An 18,986-nucleotide genomic window follows, 5' to 3' on the forward strand; every position below is an offset into this window, starting at 1 on the left:
TTGAAATAAGTTACAAATTTAATATAGTTAGCTATTAAAAAGGAAGACTAGAAATTAATGATCTAAGTTTACAAATATACCCTTACATTAAAACTAAATTCAAATATTAAATGAAGTTTACAAATTAATATATTTTTATGTTTCTTGAAAGTTTTTATTAAGACATTTTTTTATAATAATTTAAAGATTATTTAATTTTTATATTAATATTTGTTATTTCTTGTAGGTAATAAATAAATCATTTCAATTAGGGTAAATTACTTTTTGAGTCCCTGTGTTTTATGGGTTTTAACTACTTGAGTCCAAATGCAAAAAGTTTAACAACCTGAGTCCCCATAAGCATTTTCTTTAACCATTTGAGTCCAAATTTCTAACCCAGTTAGAATTTTGTTGTTAAGTTTTGTTAAATGACTAAATTACCCCTATAAAATATATAAAACACAGGGACTCAAAAAGAAAAAGAATATATTATTATTATTATTTAATAATCATATCATCATCTTCACCAAATGGATCAACAAACCATCGTATAAGCTACCGTTTTACACATACTTGTACAAAATCAAACTATAATCCTTCTTTATCAACACATCTTGTATCGTCACCAGATTCCTGTGACCAAGATGAACAACACCCTTCAACAAGCATGTCCAAAGAGATGATGGTTTCTGGCACTTGATTTCATGTAACCACCTGAAACATACCCACCCATGGTGATTAATGATTTATTTGAGAGGTTAATAATCGAGTCAGCAATTACTCTAGCACTTGATTTCATGTAACCACCTGAAACATACCGTTTCCATCCACAGGCAAACTTGAAGACCTTCTCATCTCTCGTTGTTACCCCATGAGGACTAATCTGTTATATAAATCATCTGATCATGACATACCTTAAACCTTAACATAAATTTCCACCTTTTTGTTTGTTTTGATTTAGTAACCAAGAATAAATGAGATCTCAGAATAAATATCACATAAATTCCCACCATCATCCCCACCACTGCCACCACCATCGCACTATCGCCACCTCCAAACACCCACCACCACCGTCTCACCTCCACCACTAGTGCCGCCCCACTGCCACCACCAATCCACTAATCTAAAATCATGACCCAATTTCAGCAGCTGATCATCTGTATTCTACACTTATCACTGACTTTAAAAAGTTGACTTCCCATAGACTGATCAAACATTAAAAAAACAGATTCAAAGCAAATCACAAACAGATTCATTTCCCCCAATTTCACCATCAATCGACAACCAATTTCTGCCAATTTCGCCACAGCTGAACGAACAGCGTCGATTTCGACCAGATCTCAACGGATTACTAATCAATCTTCACTCTACGACGTGCTCGGAATACAAATCGGAGCTGATACGGTGCTGCGACGCTGACGGTGGTGACTGTGCTGGAGGTTTGTGGTTGTGGTGGTGGTTGGTGACGGATGTTGTTGTGACTGTGGTGGTGTGGTGGTGGGGGATGCAGGTGTTCTTGAGAGATAAAAGAAATTTCAGAGAGATATGAAGGTGAGTGTGGTTGTGACTGCATTGAGAGAAAAGAAAGTTCAGAGATATGGTGCACAATGTTTGTTTAGAGAGAGAGAAAGAGATAAGGAAAGGGATAGATAAGAGGGAGAGAAAATCTAATACTAATTTAGTTTTTTTATTTTTTTAACTATAAGGGTATTTTGGTCATTTAACAAAATTTAACAACAAAATTCTAACTGGGTTAGAAATTTGGACTTAAATGGTTAAAGAAAATGCTTATGGGGACTCAGGTCGTTAAACTTTTTGCTTTTGGACTCAACTAGTTAAAACCCATAAAACACATGGACTCAAAAAGTAATTTACCCTTTCAATTATAAATAAACATATAATGTCTTTAGTATAAAGACTTAACATTCAAGAATAAAATTAATAATATCTACTAGCACTGGGTTAAACACTTAGGGGTTGTTTGGTAGTCTCTTAATGACCATTCAGATGCTACCTCTTAATGGTTTAAAACCTCTGAATGAATAAGAGGTAACCTCAAGTCTGAATGGTTAAGAGGTAACCTCTGAATGGTAAATCATCACATGTCACATTTTTCTACCTTTTCATTAGTAAAATTCTTAATGGTTCCATTAAGAGATAGCCTCTTAATGACCATTCAGAGGCTACCAAACAGCCCCTTAAACAACTTAAACTTAAACATAAAAACATATATATTATAACTTATCGGTTCGGTTCGGTTTTTTTCGGTTATTGAAAATGGTTATCCGAAAACCGAACCGAAATTTTCGGTTATTAAAAATCCAAAAACCGAACCGTTGGTTTTTGTTTCGGTTCGGTTTTATCGGTTATTTCGGTTACGGTTCGCTTATTTCAGTTTTCTGCTCACCCCTATAAAAAATTAGGATGCAATGTCTAGTTGTACCATACAAGTACCCAATACATCCACTCACTTTTTCTGGCTGCTTCAACAACACTTGTTCTCTTGTCCCCTCTTCTTTTTGTTCATCAAATCAAACCACCACTCTTTCTCTCTGACTCCACAAACCCACTTCAATCTATTCAGATTTAGTAACCACAAACTGGTTGTTGGGTTTCTATTAAAGATGGGATCTGGCGCTGGAAACTTGCTCAAATTAATCGCCCAAAACTTCGACATTCTTGCAGGGTTTCTTCTTTACTCTCTCTCTCTCACTTCATTATTTAAACTTTATTTTACAAACTTTTATTTATTTTCCCTATAATTGGTTTTGCTATTTAAAAGCTGCTTGTTGCCCGTACTGATCCTGAATACTGTACCGTATATGTTTGATTTTAAGTGAATCAAAGTTTAATCTTTTTAGGGTTTTATTAGGATTCTGATTTGGTTTGTGAATTTGGTTTTGCAGCCCTGTTGTTAGCTTGGCTTATCCTCTGTAAGTTTGATTCTGAAACTTTTTATTTATTTATTTATTTATTTATGTGTTTCGTTTGTTCCTATTTTTAAGGGTTAATACAAAAAACCAAATGTCAAAATTTAACAAAATGATTGCAAAATTTGCTTACATGGATGATTTCTTTGATCATGATATTGATTTTTATCTTTTATTTAAAGTTGTTACTTTTAATAAAGGTAGTGTTTCTGTATATATGTAATGATTGTGTTGGTAACTAACATTTACCATCTTTGTGTATTTAAAATTGAGTTGAGGAAATCTTTTATGCAAAACGATATAGTATGTTTATTTTTTATGGTATTAACCCTAGGGATGAGCTCGGTACCGATCCGGTACCGGAACCGAAAGTACCGGTACCGAAAATCCTCAAAAGTGGGTACCGGTACCGGTATCGAATATACCCGGTACGGTACGGTTCGGTACCGGTATTTGAGGGTAAAAACCGGTACCGTACCGGACCGATACCGAAAATGTCAAAAGTCGGTACCGAATCGGTACCGAAAAGGTACCCGGTTTGGTAAATTCGGTACCGGTACCGGGTCCATTTTGCTCATCCCTAATTAACCCTTCTTATTATATGCGTTAGTCGGTGGATAATAAGGGTTTTTTTTTTTTTTTTTTTTTTTTTTTGTCTTAAACAGATATGCATCAATAAGGGCAATAGAGACTAAATCTCCGGTGGACGATCAGCAATGGCTTACATATTGGGTTTTGTATTCCATGATTACTCTCTTCGAGCTTACCTTTGCGAAGCTCATTGAATGGTAAAGTCGTACGCTTTGTACGCTTTATACGTTACTTTCATGATTATACGACCATCTTCTTAAATCTCTTTCGGTGCGTTGTAGGATCCCGTTTTGGTCGTATGCAAAGCTGATTGTAACCTGCTGGTTGGTGTTACCATACTTCAATGGCGCTGCATATGTTTATGAACGTTACGTTAGACCGTTTTACACGGGAAAACAGACGATTAACATTTGGTATGTACCTAGAAAAAAAGATGTGTTTAGTAAACCAGATGACATTTTAGCTGCTGCCGAGAAATACATCCAGGAACATGGACCAGACGCGTTTCAAGAAATAATACATCGCGTATGCATCTCTCTGTTTCCATTTCTCACTCGAAATTCTTTTGTTTATCGATATGATATTTAATTATGTTTTGGTTCATGTAGTCTGATAGGGAAGTGAGGCATGGAGGTGCAAGCATCTTTTCTGAACACAAGCATGTATATTGAGGTTAGTTTCGGCATCATCATGGAGGATTGGCGAGCTTGTTTATGTGTTTATGGTGGCTACTGTTATTCCGTTTCTTTGACAACTTAACATTGTGATCTGTGATACGTATGATATCTTTGGGTTTGGATAATCATCAATCCCTGATAAGCATTGTAAATAAACCGTCTTTAGTTGAGTAAATTCGGGCAATGGCTCCAACCACTTATTGTCCTTTGCAAGTTACAGAAAAATACATATGATATATCATAAGTCTGACATGACCGAAAAGGCGGTCCTGGTTTTGGCCAATCATGTTTGTTTTTAAACCGGACTAGATTGTGTAGATTTTATAATTTGGAATATAGCTTGGATATCTATCTGAATCGTGTGTTCACTCTCGAATTAAAACTCCTTCAACGATAACTTGGCTACTGTTGATGATTGGACTTTGAGTAATAACTCACTAATTGTTGGTTGCCCCAAGTTGTTGATGACTAATTAGTGCTAGTTGCAATTGCTACTAACTTGGTTTTAAAGAGGTGCTTCGAAGCGTTTAAGTCCCAAAATACGAGGCAAAAGCTTCATTTATGCGAAGCGCCATATGTTATATAATATGTATAAATTAATAATATTAATCACTGTTATCCTTAAGTACCCCAAAAATAAGATTAGTGGAGTTAACTACTAATGTCTGGGTTGCTTTGTGCTTGGATGACGGGCTGGAGATTATCGCAAGGCCTTCGAGTGTGAGATTGTTGCGCCTATTTTGATCCATTATTGTTTTCTTGGGGCCATAGTTATAAACGCCTTGCTTGCAGTGTGCACATATAATGTATTTATGTGTGGGCCCTCAGGGGGCAAAAGTGAAATTGCACTAATTTTAACGTTATTTTACTAATTTCGTGAAAATAACGTTAAAAGCTGCGGACGATTAATCATGCATCATGTGGTGGCGTTGATAGCCGAAAGACAAAGGGGGTACATGCACAAATCGGCCTTTGTCCCGATTGCTGAGTGTTATGCGCCTCATGTCCAAGGCTTGATACAAAACTACTATCGAGCCGGGGGTCTTACTGGAAACAGCCTCTCTATTCCTATGGGGTAGAGGTAAGGTTGTCTACATCTTACCCTCTTCAGACCCTACCTTAGCTTTGCTATTGGTGGGATTTACTGAGTATGATGATGATGGTGGTGATAGTTGAAGCTCATGAACGTAGGATTCACATTGAATCCAAACCACATAAAATTGTTGTGTCCATCTTGCTTTTATTTTCGGTTCTGTGTGTTTTATTCGTTTGTGCTTAGCACGTTGGTTCCGCTACGCCACTTGATACCTAACACCTTTTTTATATCATTTACTGTTCAACCTGCATGACATGCCTAGTCTTGTAGACTAGTTCATATTCGGTACTTATATACCCATTTATAGCCAACCTTTTTCACTTCTTCCTCATCGTTTACTCTCTCAACTTGCAACACTCCGGCAGCTTACAAACCAGATCTGGCACCTTCGTTTTGAACCAGATTCAGCAGGCCCGTTACACCTGATTTTGACCAGAACACATGGAGCGCCGCCGCTTCTAAGCGCGTGTCGCTCTACTCTTGGAGCCCCACTTCAAGGGGCTTCTCATTATGGAACACCTCATCCAATAAAAAGCGTTTTTCTGATTGCTTCTAGCGCCTCACGCGTGCCTAAGGCACACTTTTCTTAACCAATGTTATTGTTGATCACCCAAGTTACTACCGCTACTGCTAATCATAGTTGTTATTAACGGTCTGTTACTATTAATAACCAGCTATCATGGACGAACTAGCAGGCAACCCACCAGCGGCAATGTTCCCTTGGAAGTTGGAACCCTTTGGTCTAGGGGTTTTGCGTGTTTCTAACCCGGGGTCCGTAGGCGTCGTACATATTTAACACATATAATGCATTTCTAGTATACTAAGACCAAAAGAGCATAAAGACTAACAGCCCAAAACCCAACCAAATGCATAATCGAGAAGTGTAAATATGAAACATCAAGAGACATCAAGACCTAAGATTCTCATTGTGTCATTACTTTATAAAGCATACGTATATGATTGTAGGCCCATTTAATAGTTAAAAATCAAATCATCAATTATTTTAAACTAAAAAAGCATTAAGCACCAAACAGATGAGCCATCATTAGAATACTTTCAAGACAGCATTGGCCCGTTATTAGAACAGACTTTAACTGATTGAAAAACACAGCTTGTTTATTACAAAATACATAGATAATACACTGATACACATGCATACATATATAGACATGATCATATGTATCTAATGTTCGATTTGTCGGTCGTTCTATACACTGGTTCGACTACCTTGACTGATTTGGAACCACTGCATCCCAACATACCGTTATTCAGTTTTTTTGATGAGGCTTTCGGTTGCTCGATCTTGGTTTTAGCCTTTGTGTTGTAAAGCATTTGTTTTTCATCGAAACACGAATAAACAGACGAAAAATCTACTCCACTTGCTGTGACACAACTCCTCCACTCGATGCCAGCTTCACTAAGTGCACGCTGAGCCGATGGACTCATGAATCTCGACTCAGACGGTTGCCACTCGGTTCTCGATAAATTATCTATCTCAAACAGATCAGAACTCGCCTCACTCGCCATATCATCACAAACTACACTCTCCTTGCTCTTTGGAATCGCGTCCCAAGTTAAAGTCGACATTTTTTTCACCAGGGTTTTCGCAATGTCACCTTTGGTTAAAGTTCCAGAACCGAATACTTCAATCTCCATGGTAGGATTAATCATAACTGGGAATGTAAACTGGTCTCCTTTTTTGATACTTTGTTGAACATAAACAGCTTTCTTAGTAGAACATGGAGCTTTGCAGCCATGGAACCACCTCTTACCGCTAGAGGACTTTTGGTTCAGCAACGTCTCCTCGCGGTTGTTGCTATAGCATCTTGTTTGTGAACCAATACTTGGAGTTCTTGCTGTGAAAATGCTTGGTTTCGCCATGTTTGAGAATCTTTCGTTAGCATCGAACATGTTAACCACATCTTCAATGGGCTTTAGGTAACATGAAAACGAAGCTACTCGAAGATCATTGATGATGTTGTTTTCGGTTGCCATTGATTGATAGAAGGTTGAATTGGGGGGGGGGGGGGGGTGTTTAACAATGTTATTAACTTATTATTGAAGTGGAGAAACTCAGAAGCTGATACTTGCATTGTTGATGGTTTGATGTTTTTCCTTTTAAAGGCAAAAAAGATGAACTAAAGAGTAGTTGTGATGGGTCCGGTGTATGATCATATTTGTAGCTTAAGTTTTGCTAGTAGATATTTTATAAATGTGATAGGATTAACTGATTAATGGCATGAAAGGTGTTAAGAGCGCGAGTGGCTACATCAAGGACATATGGCTCGAGACATCGGACCAGACCATAGGAGTAAGTGTCGTCGAGTGAGAATGTAGGTTTTTAGGATTAGTGACGATCAAGCTCTGTCGGTTAGTCGTATGTTGGTCTATTGGCGGTGAACATTAAGCTATGCACAACGTACATTCGAGGGATCGCTAACTAGGTTATACCTACATATGGCGGACCCATGATTTATTTTCAGGGGGGGTAATCGGAGGCCTTAACTAAACTTTTAAAGGGGCGACCGAGATTTTTTTGCCTAAAAGCAACTTAATTTTTTAGGGGGGATCGGCTCTCCCCCCAACCTAATGAGTAGGACCACCACTACATAATACTGGCAGTTCACGTGTCAATATCACTGATAGAAAATTCATTGTGGGATCGCCAAAGGAGTGTTACCAACATATTAACGACGACCTTTTTTCCATTGGTGATGTGTTTTTTAGTTATTAATATAAATAAAATAAAAATGCCATGTTTCCTGTATATGTAAATAGCACATTTCAAATAATAGAAAAAATAGCGTAAAGATCATATTACTATTAAAATCTGTAATAAGATACAAAACATGTTTATAGCTAATAAAGTAAGAAACAATCAAGCTAAATAGGGAGGGCGTCGTGGGCTCATGGCGAACTAGTGGTCCTATTAGGGTCAAAGCGGTATGCGAAAGCGAATCAACACACATACGAATATCACGCAAACAGAAAAATAATAATAACGATAAACGATAACAACAAAGATTTTATGTGGTCCGATCCCTGTGAGAGACCTACGTCCACGACCGGCAACTAGGTTATTCCATTAAGTTCAGAACACAAGATTACAATCACATGACATTAACCTTCTGGGGTAGCCCAGTTGGCCAGCCTCACCCACCCTCTCCCTAGAGGTCCCGGGTTCGAATCTTGGTGTCCGCATCCCACGGCCAAGCTCTTCGCTCTCGGTTGGGTAGTCACCCCCAGGCAGCTATGGGGCTAAGCTAGCTTGTGGAGTGTGATCACTCCAGCGGTTGGGAGGACCGTGGAATATCCCCCCCCCCCCCCCCCCCCCCCCACAATCACATGACATGGTAATATAGAGAAATAATTAGGGCATCTAACTTAGCGACCAAGAAACTTTAACGGGTCTTCCAACTCCATGTTTCTAATTGTCGACCCATAAAAAACTAGCCTCTAAAAAGCCTTCACCCAATTGAAGGCCTTATGAATACTCCGGACTCCCATCCAAGCAAACAATCAACATAGTCATCTCGTAACTTCAGTAATCTATAACAAAAAATCCTCCAAGAGAACATGCTAAAACTTCAAATAATCAGAACATCTCCAAGTATTCCCTAGGAACAAGCTAAGATTTCAAAACGTTAAGATTGATTATTAGTAATCCGCTAAAAAACATACTAACCACCATAATGTCGATGTATGCGACAAGATTTAGAGATCTTGACACACACATCAAATTTCAAGATCTCGCCATTCACCTGATTTTCTAATGGTGTCGTTATTGCGATGGGGTGTTTCAACCTCAACTCACATGTCATGATCCCATGTACAATATTAAGCTTTATGTATCATCCTACTATCAAAACAAAACAAAACAAATACATATACTATCTATGAATAAAAATAAAAGTATATTCCTATTATATTATATTAAAATTCGATTAAAGAAATGTTCCAATAATGTAGATCGAATTAATCGACTTTAAATCTTTCGCTTTCAAAATACATCAATACGGGCAATCAAGACAAAATCACCATTTCTTATTTTCAAAAAAGGAGGCTGAAAAAAGACAAAAATAGTTTAATCAAAATCATTAAGGCAGCTAGTATATCCTCGAAACCCTTCTTCTTGAAAAGCCTTTATAGACTCGACATCTTCAACGGTCGTTCAAGGAAGATCCATTTCAATGTTGGTCTAGTATTATTGGTAAAAGATTATACATGAAACAAAGGAAAAACTAAACAACTTCGACAAGTAAAACCCCTCATATATGTATAGAAAGTATATCGTACAACTGGCCTTAGCGTACATTGTACGTGATTAGAAATCGCACGTTCATAACATGAAATCGCATGTGGGGAATCAGAAAAACGTAGGTTCACACCTTAAAAATAAACAATATTACATGTTTGTATTGAAAATTCATTTTCGCATGTTACTTTACAAGATTGTTGGAAGTTTTGGGTGTAAATGAAAGTCTCAAGTGGTAAAACACTTTGTCCAACATTGGTATGGGAACAATGCGAAGGGTTATTTATAAGGTAAAACCTTGACCAAAACAATTATAGTTTTATCACATGTAAGGCTTTCATTTTTATCCGTCCAAATCTTCTTCCATTCCAAAAAGATACCAATAAACCCTCATAAAACAAGGAAAACACAAAAAAAGAATTAGACATATTCCACTTGAATTAAAGATATAATTTTAACTGTATACGTGTTTGTATGTTTTCCAATTCTATTTTAACTTTGTAAGTTATATACTACTTATGAGGCTATAGGGTGTGGTCATGACCCTCAAGGTTATCATGACCTCCACATCAGCGTCATGTCACCCACTTCTGATCCATCATCTAAAACCATTACACTAAGGGTATAGTGATGACCCAAACCACTATTTTATTATTTTAATTTATTGTTGTGAAAAGGAAAGGAAAATATTGAAAAAGGAAAGGAGGCCCATGGTTGCCATGGTTTAATCCATACCAACCATGATGGATGAGGCAAGGAGTTGGTGTAACAATTCATTAATGGTCCTATGTGGCATTGGTGACCAACCCATGACCCCCACATCCTTTAGCCTGATATATGATTCTTCACAAATTTCACTGATGCAATGTATGTTTGTATTCCAACTTTCAGCAGGAGAGTGGATTAGAGTTTAAAAAAGGTAAAGAAGAAATCTGTTACCAAGATGTTGTGTATGTGATTGCAGAAGTTTAACTAAACAAGTGTGTTATATTTAATTATTTATGACCAAAAATATTGAACTTTTTGCATATCAGTTAAATTTATGTAGATGTAAAATAACCCTATCTATTTTCAAACAATTTGTATAAGTAAAATGTTCAAACCAATAACGATTCGTTTTAGTGCGCGTTGCGGCACGCTGTGTATAAACCTAGTTACATTAAATAATCAAAGACTAAATACACCACTTTTTTATTTGTAACCTATTTTAATAGATGTATGGGGCCGACACAATTATATATTTTCCATTTTATTAAGAATTAATTACATGGTTAGTACCTTTGGTTTACCTATTTTGTCATTTTCATACCTATTTTTGGAAAATTACATCATTGGTACCAACTTTTACAAATTGTTTCACCGTTAGTATTTGTGGTTGTAGAATTAATTACATGGTTAGTATCTGTGATCAACCAATAGTGAAATCATTTTGTAAAAATTGGTACCTGTAGTGTAATTTCTAAAAAATAGGTATGAAAATGACAATAGGTAAACCACACGTCCATAGTATCATTTGACTATTGCATATACATAGCATAGTTAAAGGTACAAGGAGCATCCAACGTGTAAAAACCGCATCCCTAAGTAGAGAAAACACAGAATTAAGAAACTGAAAATATATAAGGCAAATAGGATTTAAATAATCAAATCCGGCTGTTTTTGGCCAATAATAATACCAACTGAGTTTATTCCCGACAACGGTCCAACCTTTTTCATTTTACTTGTATAATGGTCCACCATTAAAAAACATAACGGAGTTAAGTTTTTCTTAACTGATGTTTTATGGCTTTTGATCAGAAAGAGGATACAAGTCAATTGATTTACCTCGAAACAGTGCTCTAAAAATTATATAAATATTTTTTAATATAAAATCCTTTTAAATTGAAGCTCAAAAATTAGAACTCTTATATCAGCCCTAAACTAAACTTAAACTAATATAAATATTTTTGTATACAACTAATTAAGATCAAAACAAACAATATGTTAAACAAATTTCATCCTACACCATAATCTTCCTCAATCATCTGGATGATGTGTAGTTACTTTCACCTGCAACCCAATACTGTTTAACAGCAAACAATATCTTCTCAGAAACAAGTGGTCCATCTTCATGATCCACCATTTTCGTGTTCCATCTCATGCCCGAAACCATTCTTTTCACCTTCATAACCTCTGTTTCACTGTCACGTATTATTACTGTGCCTTCGGGCCGTAAAATTCTGTCCATTTCTAAAAGAATGTCCTCGTAACTACACCTGCACGCATGCCCGCAAGTTAAGATATTTAAGACGAACGAGTGTTGATCATTGGATCTTGATGCATAAACGTAAACAACTTACTTGTCTTTGTACAAGCTGAAAAGACCGTTTGCGTGTATTAGGTCATATGTCCTCGGGTAAGTTGAGAACGCTTCACACCAGTCATGGTAGATGCCAATCAGACCGCGCTCAAAAATGACACCAAGTGTGTCTTTTTTAGACACCGTTGGCATCACGCTCATAACCCATGATTTCGGAGACTCGAGTGCAGCAGCAAAGCTTCCAAGACCCGCATTCATATCCATAATATTACGATAACGCCCTGAGTCAATGATCTTATTCACCCTCTTGTACGCATTCACATGTTTCTGCCACAGTTTGTTGTCTTCTAGGAATAGCTCAACAGATATTCCAGGAACCGAATCACTGGTAATCCTCGGTGTAACGTCATTTAGTCTCTCGGGAAACGGTTTTAATTCACCACCCGAAACATCGTCATTGTTGTCTGTCTCGGGATACGGGGTTACACAAGCTTCCATCTCCTTGTACCTACACACACACACACAGGTAATTAAATTTGATCATTAAAGTCGAAAAAATAAACAGAGAAGCGTATATTCGTGTTATATACCAGACATCATCTGCATTTTTGGATTTACACATGGTAACACGAGAGTCACGTTCTTGACAATAGGATTTATTGACTCGTTTCCTCCAAATTGCGGTTTCGCCCTTTTCATATTTTTTCTCCCAACAAAGAAGTTTAGCCGTTTCCTCGATATTCCTCTGTTCGTTTTCAAGTTCGTCTTTAGGCCGTTGCCATGATTTATAATTAGCCCGCCAGTTAATCGGCGGTCCAGAAAGAACCCAATAGCCACCGGGTCTCAAGACTCGATCCACTTCCATCATGTACTTTCCACTATTTCCGCCCCATGGTATCAAGCACCTCGAACAATGAGCCATGTCGAAGGCTCTAGAAGGATACGGAAGCTTTATCGTTCCTAGAACACCAATAATTGCCGGAACACCTCTTTCAAGAGCAAATTGAACTTGCGCTTCATGTGAGTCTCGTGGTGCGAACGACATGGCTATCACGTTTTTCTTGAATAAATACGCACCCCAACTTGCAACCTGTGTGACGAATAACAAAACATGATATCAAAGTGAAACCATTAAGAAATATCTGCTAAAGATTTAGCAGCAGATTCTTCATGTTCATGTGTAGCCTTCCATTTTAAATGATCTATAATTCAAATTGTGTAAATTCTAAGTTTGACTTATTATGTATTTAATGAAAATTAGCAATAATTATCTGTAAAATATTGGGCTCTTAAATTGTGTAAAATAATTTCAAAATTATTTTGTTTTTCTTTAAATTTTCAAAGCTATAAGTTGACATTTTTCTGATTATGGTGGTTTTAAGCATTTTTTATATGATATTTATCATATTTTATTTACGTGAGATTTTTTTTTTATTTCAACCCGTGTAATACACGGATCTATAACCTAGTTATACTAAACAAACAACAAAAAAAAGAAACTTTACTTACACCACATCCAGTGTCTAGTGCCGTTCTAACCATCCCGTTGTTAATTGGGATGACAGAAGCCAAATGATCGATATACGCATCAGCCCCATGAGGAAACTGCGTTCCGCCACCTGGAAACCGAAAAACATCCCCTTCGTATTGGATCCAATTTTGAATCGCCTTCTCGACAGTCAAGCTTTTGTAAGGCGCATTGGCAAATGGGACGAAATCACGACTTTTGGGCCATGGAAATGGTGTCACATACCCTTTCGGGGCGGGAATAAGACAGTGTAATTTCTCATTTTCAGGAGGACAATGTCTTTCCCTGTAATTCATATTTTCTCTAGGGAAAGTCATTGCGCGCATTTGATCATGACAGGGGGTGTAATCAACAAACCGGTCATCACATGGCTCGAAAACCTTGATTTCTGATCGTAAATCGTCGGTCTTCTTCACTCCGTTACCATGGTGACTCTCGACGTTCAGATTCGAAAGCACACTACAATCGGCGCTCTTTGTTACTTCTTGAGCTATACTATCTCCCTTACCAAAACCGCTTCGTTGCCACGCACCAAGTAAATAAAAGAAGCAACATAAACCAACTACTATAAATAGAGTAAATGAGGCCCTAGTTCTATTGTCTCCTGGATTACCTTTAGTTGCCATGAGTCACCTGAATATTTATTATAGATATCAATATGATTTCTTGATCTTTTATATGTACATGCCAAACCAACTAAAAAAGAAGTTTTTTTTTTTTTCTAGATTAAATTACAAAAATCGTCCTTTATGTATGTCACTTATTGTAAACCGTGTCTTTTGTCTTCAATAATTACAGAAAACGTACTCGATGTTTGCAAACCCTTGCAAGTTATGTCCTTTAGTCCTAACTCAGTTAATTTTTGTGGTTAAATCTGACCAAATGGACCCCACATGAGTGTTTTTGTGGTTAAATCTGACCAAATGGACCCCACATGAGAGTAAAATGACCAAAATGCCCTCATGTGGGGTCCATTTGGTCAGATTTAACCACAAAAAAATTAATTGAGTTAGGGCTAAAGGACATAACTTGCAAGGGTTTGCAAACATCGAGTACGTTTTCTATAAATATTGAAGATAAAGGACACAGTTTGCAACAAGTGACATACATAAAGGACGATTTTTGTAATTGAACAAACTTAAACGAACGTTCATGAACATAAATAAAGGAATGAGACACGTTCATGTTCGTTCGCTTAACTAAACGAACAAAAAGTTTTTTTCATGTTTATTCATTTATTAAGTAAACGAAGATAAACGAACTTCCTATCAAACGGTTGACGAACAGTTCACTGAACATTCGATTCGTTTACAAGCCTGTATGTACATGCCAAATCAACTGAAAAAGAAGTATTTTTTTCGATAAATAATGATCATATTAAATGAAATAATAAGCAATCTAACCCTAAGCATTTCATCAAACACCTTATAGGCATCTTAAAACAAAATTTATAACAGAGATCTTTGAGTTCTGGGCATTCAAGAAACTTGATCAAGATCTATACTTTAAGCATCCTAAGCTTGATAAAGATCTAAACTTGATCAGACATTAATCATATTCATATGAAAGATACATAGTTGGATTCAGTTGGGTTTTCTAAAACAACATACTAATAAGGCAGATGAAGTGATGAAGAAACTTACGGGTCTTGAAGATGATAATGGCGATCTTGATGACATAAAAATAGCGAATTAAGGTAATGTCGGCGGAGAGTGTGTAATTGGAGATGGTGTTCAACTGTTGAGTATGAATAAATGAAGCGGAATTTGGGGATTTGATTTGACTATGATTGTGATTACGATAGTGATGAACTCATGATGGGTCGGTGGGTCATCCTTTTCTTGGATTACGGGCCACCTCTACACTTTCTTTTCACTTCTATATTTGTTTATTTTAGAGTTAATTGCCTTTTTATCGTTTTTCAACTTTAGTTCTCAACTTTTTAAAATTACATGTATGCTCCTTATGTTTTGATATCAAATTGTCACACCCTCAAAATACCACATACGAAAATCCCGCTAGGCGTGTGACGTACCAGGATCAACCACCAATCACATTGAACTATTCAACAAGTTATTATATAAAAGTTCCCATTCATTACGTTAAAGTATTCTCAAAACATATCTTAAAGTTTAACATGTTCAGCGGAAGCAATAAGTAAATCGTTGTTCAATGTTCAATAGAAAATAATATGAAAACCAATGGTCTTGTCACATGAATGCAATCTTCTCGACCCATGACCATTCCAGCAATTCCAGACAGCAAGTTCCATATCCAAGAATCTAACGACCTGCGAGCACGCAACAAGTGTATCAGACGAAGCTGGTGAGTTCACCGTTTTTATCAAACGCTTAGTTACCAAGTGATTAGTCCAGTTTAATAACAATTTCGAAAACAATGTTGATAATAACTCGATACCGTACAAGATGGCGCCAGATTGTTTTGCCCGTCCCCAATGCCCCCCACCAAAGCATTGGTCATGATTAAGGTCATTAGTTCACGCCCGTCCTCTCAGGTACGGTGTGAGGTTGCCAAGCCTAATAGTGCTATCAACTAATACCCCGTTACCTCTCAGGTAACTATTCGGTATAAGATGGGACTTAAGGTGATAGGAAATGAGTGTATTATCCAACATCCCAGTTTTTACCCAGAAAGACTTATTCCTCTCAGGAATACCTATTTGATTGTCCCACCCACCGGGATGCATGCTCAAGAGAAGTGAACTCACCTTGGTTTGCTCGGTTTATGATTACGTACTTCAACGCGTCAAACGTTAGGTCCTTTACACGCGACCTAATGTATGATAAATGTAAGTACGTATGTGGGTGGGGTCATACATTACCCTAATGTCCAAACAACCAAGTGTTTACCGTCAACAGATTAAAGAGCCTTAACATAGTTAACATACAGTACATACAACACACAATGGGTTTCCCTAGTCGAAGTCATGTCGTCAATGATTTGGGAAACACGGACACCAATTATATATATGCATATTTCAACCAAGAAATTTGGACACTCATGCTATTCCAATAAACCCGAACCGTTTTATGCCTTTAGGAAAATTTACCCATCATGCATTAACTTGGACATAACTTGATACACATAATAATTTGGAAGCATATCATCATACTTGTATAACCTCCTGATGTTTACCTGCACTAACGTAACCGACCCAAACCACAACACGGCCCACAATCATGTACTTGAAGGTTTTTAATTGTTAGCACTAATTTATATTACATGCTTATCTGAACTGGTGCTTATACATTCAAAGGTTTTATAATTTCAAACATATTATGTCAATAACTATCCCACTATTTTCACAAACAAGCTCGGACTACTTGCCATACGTATGTTCGGACCTACCTACTCTTAACCAAGTTCGGATGATTCCTATTTAGTACAAATGCGGACTCTTATTAAAATTCTGCATGCTCGCTTTACTTTTTATGTTCGGACCACATACACTCAATATACAATAAAACAAGATTCATGTGCAGACCACTAATATTAAAAACTTAACCATTTGTTTTCAAAACTTATCCATTTGTTTTCAAAAGGCATGTATATGTTGACCCACTATACTTATCAATTTGATTTCAAATAATATAAACACATGTATATGTCAGCCATGTTTTGAATTCAATTTTCAATTGAATCTCAATCAATTAATAGGCTAAACTGATTGGACCGAATATTTTGCAAACAACTCCTTTAATTGGACCTCTTTTGATCTTTCACATGTAATAGACTTTTGAATTGAGCCTTATAAGTCTTCACATGCATTCTGATCAAATTGAGATATGGGCCGAACACTTGAGATAACCCGATTGGACCAATTAATGAGTTGATTATAATAAAACTTTGGCCGACAACTATACTTCAATTCACATGCAATTATACTTGATTTTAATGAACCGACTGACAAATCTGTTTTGTAATTGGACCAAGATGAATAAATGGGCCGTTTGAATCTGATGAGGACATAGACAAAAGCAATCCATCAGAACTAAAACAAGTAGGATTATACTAACCATAGGATTGTAGAGAGTGCACTGGAGCGAATGGAAGTGATTCTTCGAATGGTCAGACCGCCGTCGTTGGTTCCAAGGGCCTAGGGTTTTCGATTTGTTTTGAGGGAGTTGTATAATCCCCCATATATCACGCATATGAACAATTTAGTGAGATGGGCTGGGCTTAATTCGGACAGGGGAGGCTGGGCCGAGGGTATCCAATAGCACCGAAAGTGTGCGGTTTTTAAGGGGGTGTGTGCGGCTGTGTAGATAACATATCATCACTTAACACGTGACTATTTACTTATAGCCCACTGCATAATACTCAGGTAGCATGCAGCGCGGGACAAAGATAAATACGATGAAAGGTTTCTGGAAATTACAGGTTGTCACATCATCCCCAACTTGAAAGAAATTTCGTCCCGAAATTTGATAAGTAGCCTCGTAGAGAAGAAACGATAGGTTAGAATAACTGGGGATTTTCCTCGGGTACCACATTATCCCCAACTTGAAAGAAATTTCGTCCCGAAATTTGATAAGCAGTCTCATAGAGAAGAAACGATAGGTTAGAATAACTGGGGATTTTCCTCGGGTACCCCATCATCCCCAACTTGAAAGGGAATTTCGTCCCGAAATTTAGTTCAGCAGTTTCAAACGGATTAGGATATTTGAGCTTCATCTGGTCCTCGCGTTCCCACGTGAACTCCGGTCCATGTCTTAAGTTCCAACGAACTCTCATAATTGGGATTCGGTTGTGCTTTGAGTCCTCAACAGACTACAACTTATCATTGATCTTTGGTTCTTGTAAGGAGATTGCAAGTATTTCGTCAGGCAACCACTTCTTCGGATATGAGACGTGAACAACAGTTTGAACATTGCTCAATTTGTCAAATAACTCGAGTTTCTGTAAGTAGCTTTACCGATTCTTTCTAGAATCTTGAATGGTTCATCGTAATGCGGATAAATTTTATCGCGCTACCCAAAGCGCACCACACCCTTCCAGGGTGAGACTTTCAACAGTGAACGACTGTCCACTGAGAGTCCTCAGGGTCTCCTACGCTTAAGAGCTCCTTTGGCAGCCACGCGCCGCCGCCATATGATTTTTGATCTAAACAATCATCCCAGGAGTTTCGAGTACAAATCCTGATCTTGTGATTAGACTGACATCCACCTCAGCCTGACCAAGAGGTCGGCATTGTCGTCCACACATTGCCTCGAACGGAGCTGTCCGAATACAAGAATGGGTTATCGTTGCAATAAGACTCTGCCAAAGGTAGATATCTTTCCAAACCTTATCAAAGTCAATCACACATGCCCGCTGCATGTCTTCAAGTGCCTGGATGGTCCGCTCACTCTGACCATCTGCCCGAGGGTGTGATGAGCAGTGCTCATGTCTAGACGTGAGCCACTGGATTTGTGTGCTGCCTGCCACAAATCGGGTATAGATGTAGATCACAGTCAGAAGTAGTAGAAGTGGGCACCCCATACCTAGAAACCGCATCTCTCTGAGAAATATTCACAAGCTGCGAAGACTCGTCAGTTTCTTTGGTTGCAAGAAAGTGTGTTGGTTACATGAGACAGTCAACAATCACCCCAGTGATGTCGTTTCCATTTC

At 37.5% G+C, this 18,986-nt stretch overlaps 3 protein-coding genes and 1 long non-coding RNA gene across 4 annotated transcripts; 1 reads left to right on the top strand and 3 right to left on the bottom strand.

Annotated features, from left to right (window-relative positions):
• Positions 1-448: 448 nt before the first annotated feature.
• On the bottom strand, positions 449-1,543 carry LOC118488461. The gene is made up of 2 exons (XR_004884905.1): positions 787-1,543; positions 449-693 (listed from the first exon to the last, which is right to left on the bottom strand). It is a non-coding gene; the product is annotated as an uncharacterized LOC118488461 (long non-coding RNA).
• An 878-nt stretch (positions 1,544-2,421) lies between these two features.
• Positions 2,422-4,390, top strand: LOC110915962 (HVA22-like protein a). Its single transcript, XM_022160714.2, has 5 exons — positions 2,422-2,665; positions 2,886-2,912; positions 3,575-3,697; positions 3,782-4,025; positions 4,109-4,390. The coding sequence occupies exons 1-5, from the start codon at positions 2,604-2,606 to the stop codon at positions 4,169-4,171; spliced, it is 519 nt and encodes a 172-aa protein (XP_022016406.1). The 5' UTR covers positions 2,422-2,603; the 3' UTR covers positions 4,172-4,390.
• A 2,056-nt stretch (positions 4,391-6,446) lies between these two features.
• Positions 6,447-7,268, bottom strand: LOC110918974 (protein PHYTOCHROME KINASE SUBSTRATE 3-like). Its single transcript, XM_022163250.1, has one exon. The coding sequence runs from the start codon at positions 7,266-7,268 to the stop codon at positions 6,447-6,449; it is 822 nt and encodes a 273-aa protein (XP_022018942.1).
• A 4,093-nt stretch (positions 7,269-11,361) lies between these two features.
• Positions 11,362-15,184, bottom strand: LOC110915115 (probable methyltransferase PMT2). The gene is made up of 5 exons (XM_022159750.2): positions 14,999-15,184; positions 13,337-13,988; positions 12,418-12,917; positions 11,868-12,335; positions 11,362-11,783 (listed from the first exon to the last, which is right to left on the bottom strand). The coding sequence occupies exons 2-5, from the start codon at positions 13,979-13,981 to the stop codon at positions 11,549-11,551; spliced, it is 1,848 nt and encodes a 615-aa protein (XP_022015442.1). The 5' UTR covers positions 13,982-13,988; positions 14,999-15,184; the 3' UTR covers positions 11,362-11,548.
• Between the last annotated feature and the right edge of the window lie 3,802 nt (positions 15,185-18,986).

The sequence above is a fragment of the Helianthus annuus genome, chromosome 16, assembly GCF_002127325.2.
Source record: "Helianthus annuus cultivar XRQ/B chromosome 16, HanXRQr2.0-SUNRISE, whole genome shotgun sequence".
In the NCBI taxonomy this organism is placed as follows: domain Eukaryota; kingdom Viridiplantae; phylum Streptophyta; class Magnoliopsida; order Asterales; family Asteraceae; genus Helianthus; species Helianthus annuus.